The 21,911-nt window shown below is 41.2% G+C and overlaps 1 protein-coding gene across 4 annotated transcripts in view; it reads left to right on the forward strand.

The window, feature by feature from the left end:
* Positions 1–21,911, forward strand: part of DISP1 (dispatched RND transporter family member 1) — a 136,295-nt gene that overhangs the window by 105,821 nt on the left and 8,563 nt on the right. For all 4 annotated transcript variants that reach the window (XM_090263350.1, XM_090263351.1, XM_090263353.1 and 1 more), the window contains 5 exons: positions 10,811–10,840; positions 15,848–15,971; positions 16,802–16,929; positions 17,268–17,365; positions 19,734–19,831. In XM_090263350.1, coding sequence (XP_090119476.1) covers positions 10,811–10,840; positions 15,848–15,971; positions 16,802–16,929; positions 17,268–17,365; positions 19,734–19,831 — 478 coding nt within the window. The remainder of the gene's footprint in view (positions 1–10,810; positions 10,841–15,847; positions 15,972–16,801; positions 16,930–17,267; positions 17,366–19,733; positions 19,832–21,911) is intronic.

Consider the following 21,911-nt stretch of genomic DNA (forward strand, 5'->3'; position numbering starts at 1 on the left):
TTTTAAGTGTTCTGCCCAAGTATCGGAGGACAGCACCTTGTGGTCCTTGAAACAGGGCTTCACAGGAGATGGTAACTAAAGCATCTCAAAGCCCCCAGTAAGAGAAATGGGGAAAACCTGACATCTGAATCAAGAATGACTCTCGACTTGTAAAAAAAAAGTCATAGAAAAAAAAAAAAAGTCATAGATATTAGCAAACAAATTTAAAACGCATGTCCAAAAAGTCATGTTGAAAAACATGCCCAGACTAGGGGGAAAAAAAATATTTGCCACGATTGTGGTGTTCCATAGCTTTCATACAGACCTCATAAGTAAATAGAAAAGTAGATGTATGTAAGTAAACGAGACATAAAGAGATATATTGGTGTGAGTCCAGTTGAGTTTATATAAATAAGTAATGGTAAATAGAATGGAACATTATACAGCTACTAAAAATCATGTTTTCAGGAGATTTTAATTACACGGAAAAAGCTCGTTGTCCAAATGGATAACACTTCAGACATTCTGTATGACCCCATCGTGCATATTTAATGTGTATATTTAGGCACAAAGGGTAAAATACTGAAAGGAAATAGGTCAGAAAGAATTACAGAGGTCAGATCTGTGTAGTGAGAGTAAGGGTGATTTTTTTAAATGTAATTTTCTGCATTGTCGGACAAAAATGAATGTGACTTATAATTAGAAAACAAAACCAACATTAACACAAAATTTATCTTCTCATTAAAGCTTGGCTCCTTTAAAAATTAAAATTTCATGGTTTAGAATGGGTAAAACATTAAGCAAAAAATCCTATCAAAGATTCTTTTTTAAATGAAGATTGTATGCTGCCTTTCTTGGACAGTGGCTGGGAATCTCCGGAAAGAGGCTTTTGGAAATGTTAAACTTCGTCCCTTACGTAACCTGAGCGCTGCCCTGTTTGCTCTTCTGGGAATACCCGTCAGGCTGGTGAACGAGATGGTTCCCGACCCGCTTCTCACCACGAGGGTCCTCGATACCCGGGACCCGCTGCCCCAGCGGGTCTCCTCCTTCCACACCTGCTGCTGCACCTGCGCTAAGCGCACAGCCGGGGAGCGCCACCCTCCTCCCAGCGAGCACTTTTTCACTAAGCCATTCATCTGATCGTTTAAATGCCCCTCTGTCTAGCTAAAGAGCCGGCATTATTTTTCAAAGCGTTCTGCTCGTTCTTACCTCCCTTACAGGAGGGCTATTTTTATTGATTATTCACACGAAATACTTCAACATAGAGTTTTCAGCAGGAGAAAGTGGCTCCCTCGCTTCGCCATGGCGGAGTGTTGAACACTGCGGGCGGCGACCTAAATGGTCTGAAATCCCACAGGAGGACACACTAGAAGTTCACAGCAGGGAAAGGCCTTAGGAATCGTTTAACCCACCTCTCTTTATTTTACAGATGAGGACAGAAGCCGGAGGGGTTAAACGCCAAGATGAGCACCCATTTAATAATAGATCTCCTTACTTCTCACTGGGGTCTTTTCAACACATTCTCCTTAGAATAATCCTAAACTTGGCTGTGGTATTCGGGCGTCTTTGGCATAAATCATCGGTTTTGGGGTGGCAGACAGCAGCGAGACCGTTGTGACATGATCATATTGAATTGAAGGTTTCACAAGGACCCCACGGCAGCATGAGAACATGGGGTCCCACCCCGATGGGGCTGTCCTCATTTTCCCTCAGAAAATTCTCAGCTGTGCTCAGTCACGTTCCCTTAAGCTTCGTTACTGTTGTTTTTTAAACCTCAGACTTTGGGCTGAGAAGACCCTTTTCTATCTGTATTATTTTATAAAGTTTTGTGTTGATCTTTCTCAATTAAGGCTTTTGATGGTTATTCGAGTTACCTAAGTTTAGTTTTTAAGCTAAAGGATGGATATGGGGAAATGTAGGTAAGAAAGAAAAATCAATTCACTCCACATCATTGTTCTTAAAAGCATAAAGAATTTCCATAGAAGTTGAGGGAATACTCTATTCTCCTGGCTAGTAAAATAAAGATATCACAACAGCTGCAAGGTATTGGTTACACTGTTGGAATTCATTTTGATACAGTGGATTTTTATTATTTTTTTAACTTCTCCCTAAGGTTTTTTTTTTTTTTAATAGCAGGTGTGACTTTTAACCTTCCAGACTTGAAACTTGTACAATACTGAGTGATTCTGTAGGGGCAAGATAATCCAAAATATGTGGGAAATAAATTTAAGAAAGATTAATAATCTTTCCTTGCAATTTTGAGCTCAGATAATAGCTCTTACATTGAACAGAATATAGATATGTTATTCTAAAAATTGAGAACCAGCAAATAAGTATTGGATGAGAAGACAGTTGGCAAGTGTATGAATTGTGATTCTCTATACTTTTGATCTTTGGACTGATTGATGAAGACTTCATCCTATTAATAAAATAGATAACAAACTTCTTTTCAGAATGCAAATATGCCATCACGGAGGTTATAATTAATGTTTATATAATTTTTACACTTTGCAATGAAAATGCAAAACATTTTACTCTTTCATAGATAAGATGCATGAAATTTTGAAAGTGGAGAAATGTGTTTCTTTAATAAAATTAATGAAATGTATTTGTTGAGTCTGGCTTAATGTAAGCTCCACTACTGTGCCATCAACCTCCAGGCTAATTTTGGGGACAGTCTCCTTGTGTTGTAAACCAAATTGTCACTAACTTCACTTCAGTAGGCACCACTATTATTTCAATTCATTATATAAAGGTGCATTAAATGTAGTTTTAAGCATTTCTGATTGTACTAAAGTACATCACTATGTGTAAATATTAAGCAACAGTGAGTGTGGATATGTGCTGTAATGTACATAGGATATACATGCGCAAACCTTGGTTATTCCAAAATGTCATCAAAACTTTTTCTTAGAACACCATATATATTTCTGACATATGATAGTCATAGTTTCGATTCCCATACTCAGAAGCTTCTCAGAGGCTTTCTGAATCCCTGAAGGAAGATGCAGTTTTTTCCATTTTTCTCCCTTGGCACTACACACCTGGGACACGGCACTATCTCCCAACCTTGTTCCCTTCTCTTTAGCGTCTCGCCTTTCCAGTTCATCCTGCACGTTGCCACCAAGTCACTCATCCTATATAGCGTGTTCATTATGTTCATTCTTGCTCAAGAAACTTTAGCCACTTCCTGTTTGTATTACCGTTCTGGTCTCCTGTGTTCCCCCAGCAGCCCCTATTCCCATAGGCCACCCTCCTGTCGCCACAGTAAGGCCTCCTGGCATTGCTGATGCTGCCCTGCGGTGCTGCCTAGCATAGGTCTTGGCACAGTGTGTCCTTTCTCTCTCCCTCCTCTCTAGCTACCTGAAACCTATTTGTCCTTTAAGACCTGGCTCAAATTCTACTTCTCATGTCAAGCTCAAAGGCTACTCTCTGGACTACTCTGTTCCAGTATTACCTGCCTATTCCCCATGCACTTCATGTTTGTACTATACCTTTAAGTTCTGATTATCTTCTTGTATTATTCTCTAATTGCTTCTTGTCTGGAGGTTACATTTTCCTGGCAGATCATCCCAGGCAGTGGTTCAAGCTCTGACCATGTAGTTTCTACTCCAAGACCTACTGAACCAGACCCCAGGGAAGGGCCTGGAAATGCCTGTTTTTAATAAGCTCCCCCGGTGATTCTAATGATGATCAAATTACTTGGTGTCATGTAATTGTGTAGTAACTATTTGAGTTGACAGAATGGACAATGGATGTTGTGTCAAATGTATTTTTAAGTTCCTTGAAAACTTACGATCTATGTATAATGTTACCCTTTTTCATCTAGTTCCGTGAGCCAGGATGCTCCATTCTCCCCGGATTCAGTATCCGTGGGAGAAGAGTTCAGATAAAGTATTTCAGCCACATATATATAAATGAACACATATGCAGTTTCCCTTTATAAAAATTCTTTTCACCTCTTAGCTAGTTCATGAACACATTCTCTGAAAGAATTCAAAAATATAAAAATTCACTCTCGATTTCTTCTCCCATGGCAAACAGGGCTATTGATTTGCCACATGCACTTCTGATTTTTAAAAATATATTCACATATTTTGTATTTCGTGTTTCCCATAAGCGCAGTGTGAATAGTTTTCAAACTTCTTACTTTGTGTTGGCATTCTTTCCACATCAGAACATACGTGTATGTTTATGTATTCATTCTGTATAGCGTTCTATAGTACGGATGAACCAACAGTTATTTAAATGCTTTTTTCCCTTGTGGTAAACCCTAGTGAACATCCTTGCGTGTGCCCTTTTGGGAACATGTACCGTGTGCTCTTGAATAAGTTCTTCCTGCTCCCCCTGCCTTTTCATTTTGAGTTCACAAGCACTATCTCCTAGCCTGCATCGGGATTCCAGCGTGTGGCCAATACGTGCGGGATCAGGTCAGGAAATTTACATCCTGGACCTCATCCTCCACTGACTTACCCTGTGATCTTAGACCTTTTCCTCCCTTATTCCATGAAGGCGTTAGGTGGGATGACTTTTAGGGGTCCTTACAGTTCTAACAATCTATCTCTTACTCAGTTAGGCACGTGGGCATGATGCCAATTATTTACTCTATTCAGCTCGTTGCAAGTACCACTTGATTCTCGTAAAGTAAATCATAAAGGTTCTCAGTGCTTCTGAGTGAAGGGCCCTCATGCTTTCCTCTGCATTAGTCGTCTGCGCTGCGTCTTAAACACTGATGCTTCGATGCCATTTCTAGATGGGCTAATAGTAATGGTGGTGGTAGCAGGAGTCATAATTTTTCCTCTTTTAGATCATATTCAATATTTTACAGAAGCCTGTTTTTCATACCAGCTCATTTTTAGGTATTATCCAGTTCTCACACATCCTGAGAAATTAAAGGACTTGCTCTAGATTGTTCAGCTGTTTCAGGGCCTCACATCTTTGATCCCTAATTTCACTGTTCTCTTAAAGCCTGTCTCTGCACACTCAAATATTTAATATATGCTCAATGTCTTTTTTAACATTAAAAAACTGTTTGGTAGCCCTGGCTGCTGCTGTGGCTCAGTGGATTGAGAGTCGGCCTGCAAGCCAAGTGTCGCTGGTTCGATTCCCAGTCGGGGCACATGACTAGGTTGCATGTCAGGTCCCCAGTTGGGGGCGCAAGTGAGAGGCAACCACACAGTGATGTTTCTCTCCCTCTCTTTCTCCTTTCCCCTCTCTCTACAAATAAATAAACAAACAAATAAATAATTAATTTAAAAAAATCTGTTTGGTATTTATTGGGTGATCTTGAAATAAATGTCCTGCGCTCCCAACCTGTTCCTCCTGCCTCCTGGGTGATTTTATATTTTGTGTAGAAGTTGGGACTCTTCACGGAAACCATTTCAGATATCAACATAACCAATACTTTGAGTCAACATCCCCTGAGCCGTCGGGAAATGCAAGTCATTGTGGTTATTGTTATTCTTCACATCACTTGACAAGACCATAACCATTTAGCTGTGGGGCGTGAAAGATGAATTAGAGACCGGGTTTAGCATGTCTGCAGGGTTTCTGTTTCATCCTCACATGTGCCGCTGATGACTCATGGGAACGCTTCATGATGAAGAATGGCGGTGTCTTTGTTGGACATCTTTTAAAGAATGCTCATCAAAGAGCAGGTGCTTTATTTCAGACCCTTTCTTCCTAACATACCAGCACAAACTGAAGTAATTGCTTGCAGAATATTTCTGGAAAGGCAACATGGCGCAGTCCAATGGGACTACTGAGACTCCGATGTGGTACCTGGAGCACTTTTTTCCTTGAATTTGGTTTCCACCATCAAGAGGAAAGCATATTTTCTTCCTATTATTTCAGTTGTTTCGAACTATACAAAGCTGTTTTTTCTTTTTTCAGAACTTTGGTTTTCCGGGGAGCTAGGAAGAGCTCTTTGGAATGGGGGAAAGCTGACACTGTCCCTCTCTCTGTAAGTTGTGACATGAAGCCTGCAACTCCATCAATAACTGAGCTCTCTAGATGGGTGGCCTGTTTTCACGTTTCAGCACTCCCATCTCCCTCGCCCTCCCCTCTCCCACTTGCCCCAAAAATTATTAAAAGAGAGAGAAAAAGGTGAGGGACACAGACCATTGACAGCTCTCCCATGTTTTTCTGTTTCTTGGTAACTTCCTACCTCCCATATCACGTCTTTTTTCCTATTACCTCACACAGAATTTCCCTCGTCTCTGTATCTGCCCCGATGGCCCTCATCATGGCTATCCTGCTTGTACCCCCTTCTGAGAATTCCGGTCCCCGTGGCTGTTCCCTTGGCTGATGCTTGTGCACATACCACAGTTCACTGGCCACCGGGGTCCTGCAGCCAAGCTTCTCAGCTGCTATTCCAGGTCTCGGGCATGAGGGGAAGGAGCTGTTTATTACTGACTATGAGTACCCGAGTTTGTGAATGCTCTATTTCTTTGTTTGTTTGTTTATTTATTTTTAGGGCAGGGTTGTGTGTGGTCCTATAACAGTGTCACTGTCACCACTTTCATACAGCAATGCTTTCTTAAGTGGGAGAGGTGACACTCCCCATAGTCCTCTGGGAATTGGGTACAACCCAAGCCTATCCATGCCCAGCCCGTGGGAGTGTCCTGAAAATTGCCCCTGTTGTCTGCCCTGGGGCTTTTTCTAAAAACCCAACTAAAGAACAGGCAGTGGTTCCACTGTAAGATTGTTGTTTGTTTGTCTTTTGGTGTGTGTTTTGACTGTAGGTATTACAATGGGAAAGCACCCTGGGGAAACATTGTTCCTCTCTATGATAGAGGTTTGATTTACTTGTTTACTTTTATTAGTTGTTGTTTATCAGCGTAATCTGAAGTGGGTGTGAACAAATCATCCTTCAGGTTTTATTAGATGGATATAAAACGTAGCAAACTGGAAAGATTTCACAAATGCAGGAAGACTGGTTTTGACGGGCGGAGGTGTGGGGTGGATTCCCTGCCTGCCCCCTTTCTCAGATAAGTTCTGGCAAGAGATCGCAAGGGAAGAATTAAAGATAACAACGCGGCGAATCAAAGCGATTTCGTGTCGTACCTGTGGTGGCAGTCTGGGTGTCTCGGCCATCTGCTTGTCATGTCCATTAGCATAAAAACTTCAAAGGGATCTCATGTTCTCCCAGGAGGGATCTTTGTGGTAACCTCAATTTTTCTTTTTCAATTGGTGTCGACAGTCTCTACTTATGGTCTCAAGTTTAACATAAAATGAAGTCTTGACTCAAGCAGAAAGAATGTGCTCAATCTATAGCTGTTTCTGTCTCTAGGGAGCCAACTGGTCGCAGATCCACGAATGTCTCAGTGAAAAAAAGAAAGAAAGCGGGGGCAAGTAGGAGAAAAGAGAAGATTTACATTTGTTACAACCCAGAATGTGTATAATAAAATATTTCTTTGCAGCTGCTTCAGGTGATCTGTCCCAGTGGCTCTGAGGATCTCTTTAAACCTAAAGATAGCAAAATCTATTAACTTATGGAAATTCAGGAGATGGTTTTGAGAATGTGTAACTTCAAAACCGGGAGTGAAAAATTAAGTCTGTGTACAAGTCAAGTGATTTTGTTGCTTTTTTCAGGGTCTCACTGTCTCACTCTGTAAAAATAAATTTTCTCTCAGAGCTCATTGATAGCTTCATCACTGGTGTTCATAGAGCATAGTCTTTAAAAATCAATGGCTGTGTGGTAATATGATATATGCACAACTCTAAGTCCCCAAAACCATTAACTTGTATACTTAAAATGGATTAATTACACGGTATGTGAATTATATCTCAATAAAGCTGTTATATTTTTAAAACTCAGCACGTCATTGTATTACAAAATATGGGTTTTTTGGGTAGATTTACTCCCCCAAATTAGATGTTCTTAATGACTCCTTCAGCAGTAAACATTTGTACTGAAAGCGTGGCCGGTCACACGAGGGTAGGGACTGGGCGCCATTCCCACACACTTCCACTCCTGGGGTCAGACAGGTGTGCTTTCTAAACCTGTACGTGCCAGCATGCTTGCTGTTGTGATTATGTTGCTTAATTAAAATTGTGAAATAATCCATTTATGTGTACATTCTAAAAGAGTTCATTGTTTTTGAAAAGAAAATAGTAGACTTTGGAAAGACTAGGTAAAGGTAGATTGCTATAAAAAAATTGATATTGGAGTAGCTATGAGAGAGACAGTTGTAAATCATCAAAACTGAGCTGTGTATTGCAGGCTGTAAACTCAGGATCTTGGCAAGTATCCTGAGTCCCCCCAAAGAGAGGACATCACAGACCATGCAGTGTGGTGCCGCTGCGTAAGAAGGATGAACAGCTGAGTATACACTTATGTTACAGTTAGGTATTGAAGTAATGGCACTTTTTAAGAATTTTTCACTTGAATAAACCTTTCTATTCATCATCACATTAATGGTTCCTGCAGCATTGAATGAGAGGGCCTCTGTAGGATTTAGGGGCACAAACAAAATCTTACAAAATCTAGTCAAGTGGTGAAGGAGCTCAGAATTGACAGGTGAGAATGGGCTGAAGTTACAAAGAGGTTGTGTGTGTGTGTGTGTGTGTGTGTGTGTGTGTGTGTAACAGAAAGAGAGAGAAGCAAAAGACAAAATTTACCTACATAGATATTTATATCCCCATGTGCTCGCTATCCAGCAGCTATTGGCTTCAGAGCCTGAGAAAAGTAACGGAAGATGCTTATTCATTGATCCAACACATGATCCTAGGTTAAAGTATGGTCCCTCTTCACGGCTTTAATGTCTTATTCAGCTTTTGGAAATGAATTCTCTTTACATATATGAAAAGAATGTAATTTTTGGTATTCTTTTGTAATGATGTAAATATTCAGTCTCTTAGTTGTTCTTAGAGCACCAGGTTATGCTGTTCTTACTGGAAACCCTGACTTTTAATTTCCACATCTTCCAAAAGACAGGGTACTTCTTTTTCCGTATGACAGGTTAATGCTTTGTGATTAGCTCCATGTTGTTGGTTTTCTATCCCCCTTAGTTTTACAGACAGAAACACAAACGACAGAGAGCAGTAACTTAGGCACCTAGAGGTGTGAGTCCTTACACAGCTCTGCTCCTAAGACCTGAATGACCGAAGGCAAACTGAGGCCCATCTCACCAATGGCACTGTGTTTCAGCTGGAATCTATAGTCTCTGTTTCCAGCGCTTAAATCCCTGAGGCTGTTCCTTCCCCTTGATTTTAATATTTTTAATGGGCTTAGTGTCCCTAATGAGGATATGTAAATTAGGCATGACATTTAAAACATATGCCTCTTTCATAGAGACAGGTTAGTACAAAGTACATTCTAGAATGTAAGCTCAATGAAGTCTGGGACCCGATTGGTCTCCCTCATGACTATATCAGGAGTTAAATAACTGTTTGTTTAAGAATTAATATATATATATATATTAGAAATGTAAATGGAGCGAGGAAAATAAGAAAGAAAACTTTAGATCTCAAAATAGGGTTCTTATGGTTGTAAGAGTGATAGCTTGAAAGTAGAAAGACTAGAAGATGGATTTTTGCACATCGCTTTGTTTTCTCAAAGGATGGGACCGCCTGGTTAGTAGATTGTACACAGGTAGGAACTGTATTCATTTATTCAGCAAATATTTAAGTATCCTCTATATCAGTGTAATGGTTATCAAACTTTCTGATCTCATGACCCCTTTCCACCCTCAAAACTTATTAAGGATCCAAAGAGCTTTTGTTTATATGGGTTACATCTGATATGTACTATATTGGGTGGAAACTGAGAAATTCAAAATTTTTAATTTATTAACTCACTTAAAAATAACAATAATATGCCCTTCCCATAGTAACATAAATAACATTTTATGAACAATAATGTATTTTCCAAAACAAAAAGAAATAGTGAGATAATTAACATTGATTCTCATATCTGCTGCTCCAGTCAGTCTCTTGCAATGTGCTGATTTGGTTAAAATATATGAAATTACACAGAAAACCATATAATATATGAAACTACATAGAAAAATCCAGCCTGACCTAGGTATGGAGTTCGAAAAGGGAGGCTCTTCAGACCCTCTCTCTGAAGGGTCTCAAGAACTTCCAGGGGTCTTCAGAACACGCTGTGAAAGCCCTGAACAGTGAAACACGAGTCGTGACTTCTGTTTACTGACCAAATATTTACTCAGTGCTTACCGTGTCCCAGTGTATTGAGAACAAAAATCTGGGAAGAATAAAGAGTTTCAAGGTTGGGGCTGAGCTGGATTTGGAGTTCCTCAGATGACTTATCCACTCTATGGAGGTGATGGGGTAGAGTGGCCGGGAGGGACTAAAAACACAGCGTATGGGAGGAGCTGATGGAAGTATGTGCTGATACCTGTTCAAGTGGTTGTGGAGTTAGACATTAAGAAACTGAAAGATGGCGGAGCAGCTCCTCTGTCTCAAAGAAGGGATTTTTATTTTTAGTACAGGGAAGTATCAATGTCATATTTTTAAAAAGGTATCAGAGGGTTTTTGCTAAGTAAGATAGCTCAGATTGGGGACAGGGATGTGGCTCTTGTAAGAGAGATGAGCGGATCTGTGGCGCAGCTTGACTGACTGATCCCATTCAGAGGGCGTGCAGGTGCTGCGTGCTGCGCAGCCAGGTCAGCCTCCTCCCACCTGGCGGACCAGATGGCCCACGTTCCCGTCAGATCCAGGTGTGCTGAAAATCTCAACTGTCTTTTTCTTTTTTAACCCTTCCAGGATTCTTCCAAAAAGAGAGAGAAGTAAAATGTTGAATACATACATGCTAAGCCCGTGTGGTATGGTGCTCTTTTTCTGATGGTTTTTCCTTTGTTTTTTGCAGACCATCCAGACCTTTCAAGTTACCAAAAAGGTAAAGTAGCCTGGATCATATTCAGTAACAATCGTACTTGCATGCCGTCCCCCTTCTAGTGTTTTCTCTACGTTTTGCTGCTTTTCCCACCTTCCGTGTCATATTTCTTGTAACGGAAAAGTAAACTCCCTGAGTTGGCTGCTCGAGGATCCCTGTATCTCCAAGAGCTATTTTAACCTCCAGGTTGCTTTATAGCCTTTCAGTTCTCTTTGTGTTTGATCGTTCACATTGGCCTAATTCTTCTGCATCCTTTCCTAGAAAGGATTGGCTTCCCAATGTCCTGCTGGTTGAAAAGAGATAATATTCTGCCAACTCCCATGGCTTGGATTCATGGCACTGTTTTTATTTTCAAATAGATTGACTAGGTTTCTTCCTAAAAATTCTGTTACTGTACTAAGATGGAGGTATTCTTTTACAGGGAAGTTAAAAGTTTTATCTTTTCCGTGGAAGAGCAACATTTTAAATGGATAAGAGTTTCTGAAAAAAAATGTATTGTCTCATCAGATGCTCTGGGTACAGAGTTATTTACACCTTGAGAAGCTCTAAGTGATCTTTGAAATTTACTTGCTCAAACTGCTCAGAAGCGATAACTCTGAAGCCTGCCTTGGGAGAGTTGTCCTGTCTTTGGAGTAAAATGACTACAGAAACTTTAATATGAGTAAATTCCTCTTCCATTTACAAAAGTATTTATTCTAAAATTTTGGTAAAATAGGCACAGCATAAAATGTACTGTTTTGACCATTTTTAAGTGCACAGCTCAGTGGCATTCAGCACATTCACATTATTATGCGGCCATCACCCCATCCATCTCTGGAACATTTTTCGTCTTGCAAAACTGTAACTCCATACCCCTTAAACAGTTACTGTTGATTCCCCCTCCCCCAGCCCCTGGCACCCGCCACTCTGCTTGCTGTCTCTGTGAATCTGACTACTCTGATATCTCATATGAGTGGAATAATACATTTCACTCGGCATAATGTCCTCAAGTTACATCCATGTTGTAGCGTGTGTCAGAATGCCCTTCCTTTTTAAGGATGAATGGTATTTCATTATATGCATATCCTACACTTTGTGTATCCATATTTGCAAAAAAAAATTATGGAAAAAATAAAGGGAAGAGGTTACAAAGTAAATATGGCATGTTAAGAAAATGAATTTTCATTTTTTTTAGAAATAATAGAGCCTTTCAAGTGACTAAACCCTTTGCATTTTGAGAAAATTTGTACAGACTTATTCTGTTATTAGATTAGCAGTTTTAAAATCCTAATTTCTTTTCAGTATTTACGTATATATATTCAGCTTCTTCCAAAAAAAAGCCTTTTCTGGTTCCCCTTCCCCACACTAGCTGGAAGGAATTCCTTCATTGAATTCACAAAACATTTCACCTGTCGCTCTGAAAACACCTCTGCTTACCTGGGTGTGCAGGTGTTTGTGTACGTGTCTGATTTCCCGTATTAGGCTCTAAGTTCGTTGAGGGCAAATCCACGTCTGCCGATTTTATATCTCCTGAATTCCCCGCATCCTTACTATATAAGTTGAATTGTCGAATGCATTTGTTGCTTCACATTTGAGAAAGAGTTCTGTATCTTGTCTTCTTTTTTTTCAGTCATTCCTCCCACTAAATTGATTGTTGATGCCACTTGATTTGTAGGTAGAAGTGCATAACTTCCGGTTCATGTGAAAGAAGAGTGAGCCATTTAAAATAAAGTATGAGTAGTTGTATAACTGGAAAACTTAGGATTACTGACATTTTGAAATGCTTACCTTTAAAGGACAAGCAATAAAGAAGAGTTATTGCGGGAAATAGGAAGGGGGAAACCAAAGATGAGATTTTTAGGAAGAAAGGAGCAGCTGGAGGGTTGCATACTGCTCGGGTCAAGAATAACGACCACCAAGACCAGTTAGTTAATGTCGGTGGTTTCAGAAGAGTCATGAGATCAAAACCCGGGCTGGAAGGGGGTGTTAAGGATTGGGCGTCTGGGCGGGAACAGAAGGCCTTAAGTCCAAGCGCTGACAGTCTCCGTAACGTGGCTGTGTGCTCAAAAGGAGGGGGAGAAAGAGGACAGTGTTTCCAGAAGGGCATGGAGAAGGGCAGTGAGAAAAATATTTGTAAGCTAAGAGGAAAATTTACTCTGGAAGGTCTTCCTGTAAAACAAATGGCCCATTTAAAAGAGGCCCCATGTGGTGCCACTTGAGCATAAGTTCGCCCTGTGAGCCACTTGGTTTATTTAACAGTTATTTCTGATCTGGTTCCAGAGTAAACCCAACGATAAGGTGGCTGGGAGTCTATGAGTGGGTCTGAGGGACTTCCCATTGGATGCTCACAAAAAGTCCAGCACGGTCGTCACAGCATGGCCACTAGCTCAGGTCCCGAGCTCGCCCCCGAATACACGTCGCCCATTCTGCTCCTTCCGCTTCCTCACCCTAGAGGAGGAGGAGGGTCCTGCAGATCCGTGTTCTGTCTGACACTTAGCCTATCTAACCTCCCGAGAAGACAGTGTGACCTTGTAGACAGAGCGCTCTGGATGGAGCTGTGGGCCCTCACTTACCTGGGCAGCTGAGACAGCAGGAAGGCCTCAGGGAACACTGTCACCTGGCCATTCATTCAAACAACTGCCTGCTGTAACCCAGGTGTTGCAGAGGTGAATTGCATTTACAATTCTGTTGCGTGGTCAGGATTTCCAAACTTAGAACAGGCAGGTGAAAGACGAGTATTGTATGGTATGCAGAAGAACGTATCCCAGCGAGAAGAGTGGTCCCTTTTGAAAATTCTTCTCATGCACATATGTTCCGCTTTCCAAAGAAAATAATGTTCAAGTACTTTATTCTTTAAACTTAGTCAGAATATATACCTTGGACCTAGACCCAACAGGATTGGAATTAGGCCATTTTTAATTTCCTTTGCATCCCCAATTTTCCTGCTTAACTAGATTTTTTATCTTAATATTACAGCCTTTGTCTGAGCTTCATATTGTGCATGAAACTTTTGTTTCCCGTGTGGTGCCCACGGCTGCGTGATGTCTTAGCACAGCTAGCGGAAGACCAATACTGTGGTATTCAGGAGAGACGCTCATCTGAGGGAACTTCACTCGCAGTAGTTGGGGTCCCCCCTCCCCCGCTGATTTATATGCTCAGGATGGTGGTTCCAGCTCTCCAGCGTGAACAGGTGTCTCTAGGCAAGGTTAGCACAGCTGCGGGAGGAAGCGGCATTGGAATGCGGTAAGGTTAGCCGTGTGCGGAAGGGCCGTGCCGGAGTCACTGATGCACAGTCTCCATATGCAGGCAACGCACGTACGCCGTGTGGAGCGGCGCTGTAAAATCAAAACCAAATGTTTTCAAAGGCAAGAAAAGCAATTATTGCAGCAGGTTTTTAAGGGTGCTGAGCATGTGTGCGCAGATTTTTCAAGAACACAAAACAAAAAGTCATTACGTGGGTAAATTAAACTTCAGTATGAAAACGAAGCAATTTGGGGCCCACTGCCCTCTATTGATAACACATTTGGAAAAATGAGTAACTTCTGTTTTATTTGAAAGAAAATTGATCCATTTAAAATGAAGTGTAATGAGTAATTGTATAAGCCTGAGGCTATTTTCATTTCTCAGGGCTGATTTTTTAAAGGTCTAAAATGGAAAGGACTCTTTTTAAGTCTGGAACAATGAAGAGAACGTCTCAAGTGTGCTGTTGACAAAGGGCTTGATTGCTTCAAAACCAGTTACTTTCATCCCAGTTTGCATTTGGCGGAGGAGGAAATAAAGTATAAAGAATCTAAGCATTGGTTGTGTTCTAGACATTAGAAAAGCTCCTGACCACTTGGTGTTTACATCTGAACAACCACACATATTTCATTACATTCAGAATTATTGTTAAAAGGTTATCCCGTCTTATTTTCTAGCATAATGTTTCCTTGATGAGTTTTTAAATCCAGAATTTATAGTCTGGTGAATAATATTCAGACCTGAAGTCCAGTGGATGTAGGTGGTTTTGCACAGAGAAAAGAACTATCAGTGGGGCTTAGGAATTTAATTTTAAACTTAAGTTTGGGGAAGATGCCTTTGTGGCAAGTTGACTTATTCCTGATGTCTTTTCTTTCTCTTGTGATTAAGAGGCCAGACTCTAAAACCAGGCTACCTGGATTCCAAGCTTTGGGACTTTTTTTACTGAGATGTAATTGAGATAACATTATATTAGTTTTAGGTGCACAACATCATGGTTCGATATCATAGATAATTGCAAAATGATCGCCGCATTGAGTTCAGTTAACATCTTAACACCACACACGTTTTTTTCTTGTAATGAGAGCTTTTAAGACCGACTCTTTGAGCCAATACGCCATGCAGTGCGACTCGCGATAGTGGCCGCGCTGTGCCTCGCATTCCCGTGACTTGCTCGTTTTGTAGCTGCCCTGGCCTGGCAACTCTGCACAAGCTCTCTCCCCACCTGTTTGCGCCCCGCCTTCATGTCACACCTGAGCGATGTGTTCATTATAGTTTTAGCTGGAAGGGAAGTGGCCGGTTTACGGGACGGTTTTGGTCTGGTTCGGTTATTCTTAAGATTTACACGACATGACCCTGTTGGTGGGCTGAGTTCTTTTTCCAGAACTTAATACAGAGTAAAAAGTATAAAGAAAGGGCTGGAAGAGATGACAAGGAGTTTGGATCCTCTGTTAAATACACGTTCTTTCCAGATAGGGAGTGTAGATTTTAGATTTTCTCTTTCCCAGGGGTAGATACAGACGTAAAACGTTATTTGTCAAAAACAGACAGTATTCTGACTCTCCATAGCTTGTGGCACGTGACCACCGCTCATATCACAGACACGAGAGGACAATGGTCTTGTTATTTCCTACTACAATGACATATAATGACTTATAAACTCATCAGATCTTTTATGGATAAATTCCTGGACTGGGTCGGAAATGGGAGGACTGAACGAATTGCTCTCCTAGGTAGCAAAAGTCTCCCCGTGGCTCTAAGAGGCCTTCTCTGTGATTTCTCCCTGCTCTGTAGCTACGCAGCCCTGATAGCCGACTGGCCCGTGGTGGTCTTGGGAATGTGCACTGTGCTCATCGTGGTCTGTGCCTTAGTGGGAGTGTTGGTGCCGGAGCTCCCCGACTTCTCTGACCCATTACTGGTAAGGGGGGCTGAGCCGGGGGAACGTGTGTCTCTTTTCTTTAGCCCAAAACCATCTCAGAAGAATTACATTACTACAAAGCACATGATGTTATTGAGGCTCCCATGTTTTCAAAAGCCTTCTCAAGCCATTAGTAAGTATACACCTCTCTGCAAAGTAAAGAAATGCCTTCTCTGTATTTTCAGGTTCTTAAAAACTCAGAAAAGGTGCTCGCCTTGAAAAATCTGGAAATGTTGCTTCTTGGTTCCCATGTTTAAGCGATAATAAAAAAGCAAGAAATTGAAGAATCTTTGTACTACAAAAAAAATTTTCATTCTGTCTTTAAACTCTCTTTTTTTCCCCCCAAAGAAATTAGAGGAATTTCAGTATTAGTAAGAGACAGCAAGATCTGCTTTTAAGTAAATGTTCCTCTGGAGTGGAACAATGAGGGAAATATGAGTCAGGATAGTGATATCCTCTTTGGAAAACACAATAACATGCCCAATATAAACTAATTTGACCATAATATTTTATAACAAAAAAGTAAGTATATACTAAATGCTTAGGTGTGAATTGGAAAGAGAAGCCTCAGATAAGCTCTCTCTCCTCTTTCCTGAGACATGTAACATACCAAAGAATCCACCCGATTGATCACAGTGGAGAGGTTATCATTAGCACATCAGCTCACCTTGTTCTAACGCCAGTCATCTCTGGCAGAGCTATGAGGAATGTCTGTATTTTTAGTCGAAAGCTATTCATCACCTTGACGTTGCTTCCCCAAGCTGCTACATCTACCCTTAGCCTGAAATGAAGTACACTAATGGGAATTATGTGACTTTTTTTTGCCTTAGGGTTTTGAACCGAGAGGGACTACAATAGGCCAACGACTGGTCACGTGGAATAACATGGTGAAAAATACAGGATACAAAGCAACACTAGCCAATTATCCCTTTAAATATGCAGATGAGCAAGCCAAAAGGTAATTATTTAGCCACTTTCAGACAAGACATTGCTAAATGAACTCCACTTTTAAACATCACCTGAGCAAAAAAGATTAAACGGAAAATGTGTGGTTCCAAAGCTTGTTTAAATTGTCATTGTCAGGTAAGATTTTGTTGTACGAGGGTAAAAAGGTGAGGGTTTGGGGGCTTTTTTCCCCCAGAAGTGAGAAACCGAATGTCGGTTGGTTACATTAATCCTTCTAGCTTAATTTCAAGTGCTCCATAGGCCGTCACTTTGAGGAGGAACTGTTACGGGCATGCTTATCGACCTTGAAATAGCTGGCACTGCGTTGAAGATCTCCTTGTTCTGTTTCAGCCATCGGGATGACAGATGGTCCGATGACCACTATGAAAGAGAAAAAAGAGAAGTTGACTGGAACTTCCACAAAGATAGCTTTTTCTGCGACGTCCCAAGTGAGTGGCATCTGTGGGTGATTGAGCAGTTTCTTGGCCTTCGTGACACTGAACGTGATTAAAGTCTGGACTGATAGAAGTGGGTGGCTAGTCACGCAGCTTCACTCTTCTTATCTTCCTTAAAGAGGTTTTAGCTTAATTAACCTGTCCTTTTACTCCTCCAGGTCACCACTAATCTGAATGTATTTGGCTATAACAAAAATGAATAAGGAAGAGGTGATTGAGTTATATTCAGTTTTAAGGAAGATATAAATCTAATAAAATTCTTGATCTGGCCCCAAATTTTAAGTCACTTCCTAAAATTCCTCCTGCTATTTAAAAAAAATAGCTCAAGTAACAAGTACATATTTGGGGATTGATCCTTGAAATAATCTACTGTGTGACCCAAAATATGTATTTTTAAATTTTGATTCATTCAAAAAGGACATACAGCTAGCCTTCTCTGTGCCTGACTTGTCATTAGGCATTAGAGGTAGAAAGGTGACTGAAGTCAAGCCTAGAAGTCCAAAGCGTGAAATGCCCCGGGGACCTGGGTCATCATGGGAAAGAGTGGGGCTGGTGGGGAAGGCAGGAAGTGGCGGTGGCGGTGTGCAGAGGAAGTCAGGGGCACCTCTGGGGAGAAACCAATCGCTATTGCACAGCAGAATGTGCCCTTGGAGAAACAAGAGCCCAGATATCGTCAGAACTTCCCTGAGGTCAGGAATCCAGAGTGCAATGTCAGCAGCAAATTCACTAAAAAACTGCCGTAGCCCACAGATGGCCAGTCCCCCGGCAGCTGCCCGGGAGGAGGGAGCGGAGACCCAGAGGAAGCACATAGAAGTATGTGAGTCATTGATTAGCCCTGGATTGGGAATGACGAAGTGTGGACAATTACTTTCTGTCAGTGAATATTAACATGACAGCTCTTTTGATTTAGCTTTTATTGTCATTGTTGAAAAGCTCTCTGCAATGTGTATATTCCTATCTTATCCGATCTCTAGAGGACCCAATTGGCTCTTTGGTGTTTCTAGATCTTGCCAAGCCTCGGGGTCTTTGTTTTGGACACTTTTTCACTATATAGTAATAGAGAGATAGAAAGTAGGAGACTAGGAAGAACTTTATACTGATCCCAGGAAGCAATGCACGTTTATTTTCCTGTCTCTTACTAGAAAAGCTGGGCTTCGACTAGTTGCATGTTCTGTCTGGTTTACTTCCCTCAAGGTGTTACTATATATTGCTTAACCAGCATCTGTCTGGTAGTTAATATCTTAACCAGGAAGAACATGAGCAAATTCATGAAATATAATCTTGTTTATATTTTAGTAGTCAACCCTAAATAGCTGTCTCATAAGTAGTAGGTTCGCCCTGAAAAACTCATTTCCAACTCTAGTAAAATGAAATGTTCCACAAGACTTATTTTGATCTGTAAAATCAATCAACGTAAGATAATAGCCATTTGATGAAGACAAAGGTTTACTAAAGAAAACTTCGTAATCGTGAACCAAGTTTATATAATAAAGCTTTATTCATAAATTTGCAAGTTAATTGTCTTTGTTAGGACTCTGTTTGACTTGGGTCAGATGTCTTGTAATGGCTGAGGCAGCAGAAACAGTATTCACCGAGCACCTACTTTTTATCACCTTCTTGAATTCTCACAGCTGTGTGCTAGTTAGGTGTTGTGTCCCCGTTTTACCAGTGAGGAACCAAAGCTCAGAGAAGCTGGTTGCCATGATCACCCAGCTGGCAAATGACAGGACCTTCTTATACCCAGTTCTAATGCCAAAGACCATGCTCTTACTTAGAAACATATTTTAGTATGATTTTCGAACTATTTTTTCAATACTGGTGTAGCAGAGAGCCCATGTCCTCACCCAGAATGTGGGGGTGTCTGTGACCCTGGCCAGCAGTCTGCACCTACTGTTTCCAATGCTTTTAAGTTGATCATCTGTCGTCTTCCCTCTCCAGTGAGCTGCCAAAGAGAACATCCTTACAATCCATCCTCAATATTCCCTGGTGCATCATTCTTTGATTTGATATACCGTTGTAACGACGCATTGTCAAATGAAGGGGAGACATTTAATTCACCGCCTGCTGAAAGTTCTTATGGATTGCTCCTCCTAATTAGTTTGATCCCAAATACATTTGTTATGCAACTTCTATGATTTGTAAGATGTAGTGAGAAGACAAAGGCTTTGAACTGAGACAATATTATAGCATTGCCTTTTTTTTTTTTTTTTTTAATGTTTTCTCCTGGAATTTGTCGAAGGCAAGGCTACCCTGCTGCTAATGAATTGTCCATGTGGTTTCCCAGTGTGAATTGCTTCTAAATGCCAAGTCTTATGAAATACAGGAGTAACTTGTAACGCTTTTTCTTTTTTCCTACCACCAGGTGACCGATACTCCAGAGTTGTGTTCACTTCAGCTGGAGGAGAGACGTTGTGGAATTTACCAGCAATTAAATCGATGTGCAATGTAGATAATTCAAGGGTATGTAAAGGAAAACTGAACTATGTTTAGCACAAATAAGGCGATGTTTTTAAACTCCTCTTACTGCTGAGCCTGGTGTCTGCTCGGATGAAAGCGCTTTCGTGGCTTACCTCTGCCGTCTCTTAGATCCCAGGATCAAAGTGCCTCTGTGTCCCCACCTTTAACATGCCATCTTCCTTAATAAAGAACTTTTTCTCTTCTGCTCTCCTGTTCTTTGTCCATGATAGTCCTTTGCATTCTTTCACAGCGGATTTCCTTTCAGGATAATAGTTAAGACTTTTATTCTTCTTTTGTCGTATTTTCTTTTCCTAATCTGCTTTCATTGTTCACTGCGCTTCCCCCTGAGGCAACTGTCAGCATCTTAATTACCCAGTGAAATGCTTGGCCTTTCTAGCAATCAGTGGGTCACTGGGGCCTGGGACCTCAAAGGGAAATTGAGGGCACAGGCTGAGGGGAGAGACATCAAAGGACATGAAGACAGTATCTATGTAAATGGCCAGAGTAATCCAATCCAGATTGTCCTGAACCCGAAACACCTTGCTGCTCGAGAAGACAGGGATGCAGAAAGCCTCCCATCTTCCCCTTCTCTGGGGCCCAAAAGATGTCAGCCCCAGGATCTGCAAAGGCAGAAACTGCTATCTCATGTCACCAACGGGCCTGTCCAAGCACACAGTAACCAGGCAGGAAGGGAACTCGTATTTTTAGCGTAACTATAAGATGCAAAATCACTGTTTAGTTGAAAGTCTAATCACATGCGATGCTAAGGGCTAGCCTGACAATCCAGTGCAATTGCCTGTTCTAACAACAATGGAATATATAGCGAGGCAGAAAGGACTCTGAGGTCACCCAGGCCAGCAGTCTCACTGTGCTGATAGAAGTACCCGCCAAGAATCGAGCAGCTTACGCAGGTTAGTTAGTTGGTCCCAGATCTCCTGACTTCGTTCTGCGTTCTGAGAGGCTATTGATACATTTTGAAAATAAGCACACACACACACACACACACACACACACACACACCATTGATTGAGCTATCAGGATTTTCAGGGAATGCCCTCTTCTCTGTCCAACTCCAAATGGAACCAGCGATTTTCAACCAGTGTGCCGCAAGAAGTTTTAAAACATTCAGTACCTGACTATTTAGTCAGGGGCACGGACCTCTTTTCCCTTAGATTGTCAACTTAAAAAATGACAACAGCCAATACAACAATAGCTGTCTAGTATGAATGAATCAAAATTATACCTTTTTTCCTCTCCGATTGAGTACCACAGAATTTTAGTGTTTATATGTGCCATGAATCGGAGAAGGTTGAAAATCGTGGAAATAGACCAAAGGCACAAACCATCTATAAAGAGACAACAGTGTCTTCATCAGTGGTCAGTTTTTATTTGCCATATTTTCTTCTCTTCCACAGTGATCAGTTTGTTATTTGGAAGCTCTGAACATATTTCTCCTGTTACGGGTACCACCTTTCTTATGTGGAAAGTTAACTCAAGGGTCGTAGATAAGTAGGGTATATGCTGTGTGTCAGACTGTATTCTCAGTATTTGGCATCACTCACAATGGGCCTGTGACCAGGTCTGGTACCTGGATAATCACACCCTGGCTCAGAACAGTTCATGAACTTCCATATCTCCCAGTTCTCATTATCCGACCTTCACAGTTGCTCTTCGGTCCTTCCCTCCCCTGCAGGTTCTGAAGTGACTGATTTCATGCAATTGACTAATAGCTGATGTTTACTGAGTGTTGTTGATATCTGTCAGGAAGTGTTCTAACCCCTTGAATGAGTTATTTCATTATTCATTGAATTATTATTCACCCGCATGATAGTGTTATGAATTAGGTACTATTATTTGGCCCACACAGGTGCTAATTGGCAGATGCGGGATTTGAACCCAGCCATGCCTAACTCCAGCCTGTGCCTTTACTTGCTGTGCCTTATGTTCCCACAATACAGAAGATAACACCCCATTTTTGTTTAGTTTTACAATATATGCCATTTCCCACTCAAAAGAACCTCAAAGAGTCAGCATGACCTGGAATAAGTACCATTTTTAAGGAGCCTAGCTATTTATTTACCCA

This window comes from Furipterus horrens, unplaced genomic scaffold (assembly GCF_987537825.1).
Source record: "Furipterus horrens unplaced genomic scaffold, mFurHor1.1.pri manual_scaffold_15, whole genome shotgun sequence".
Lineage (NCBI taxonomy): Eukaryota > Metazoa > Chordata > Mammalia > Chiroptera > Furipteridae > Furipterus > Furipterus horrens.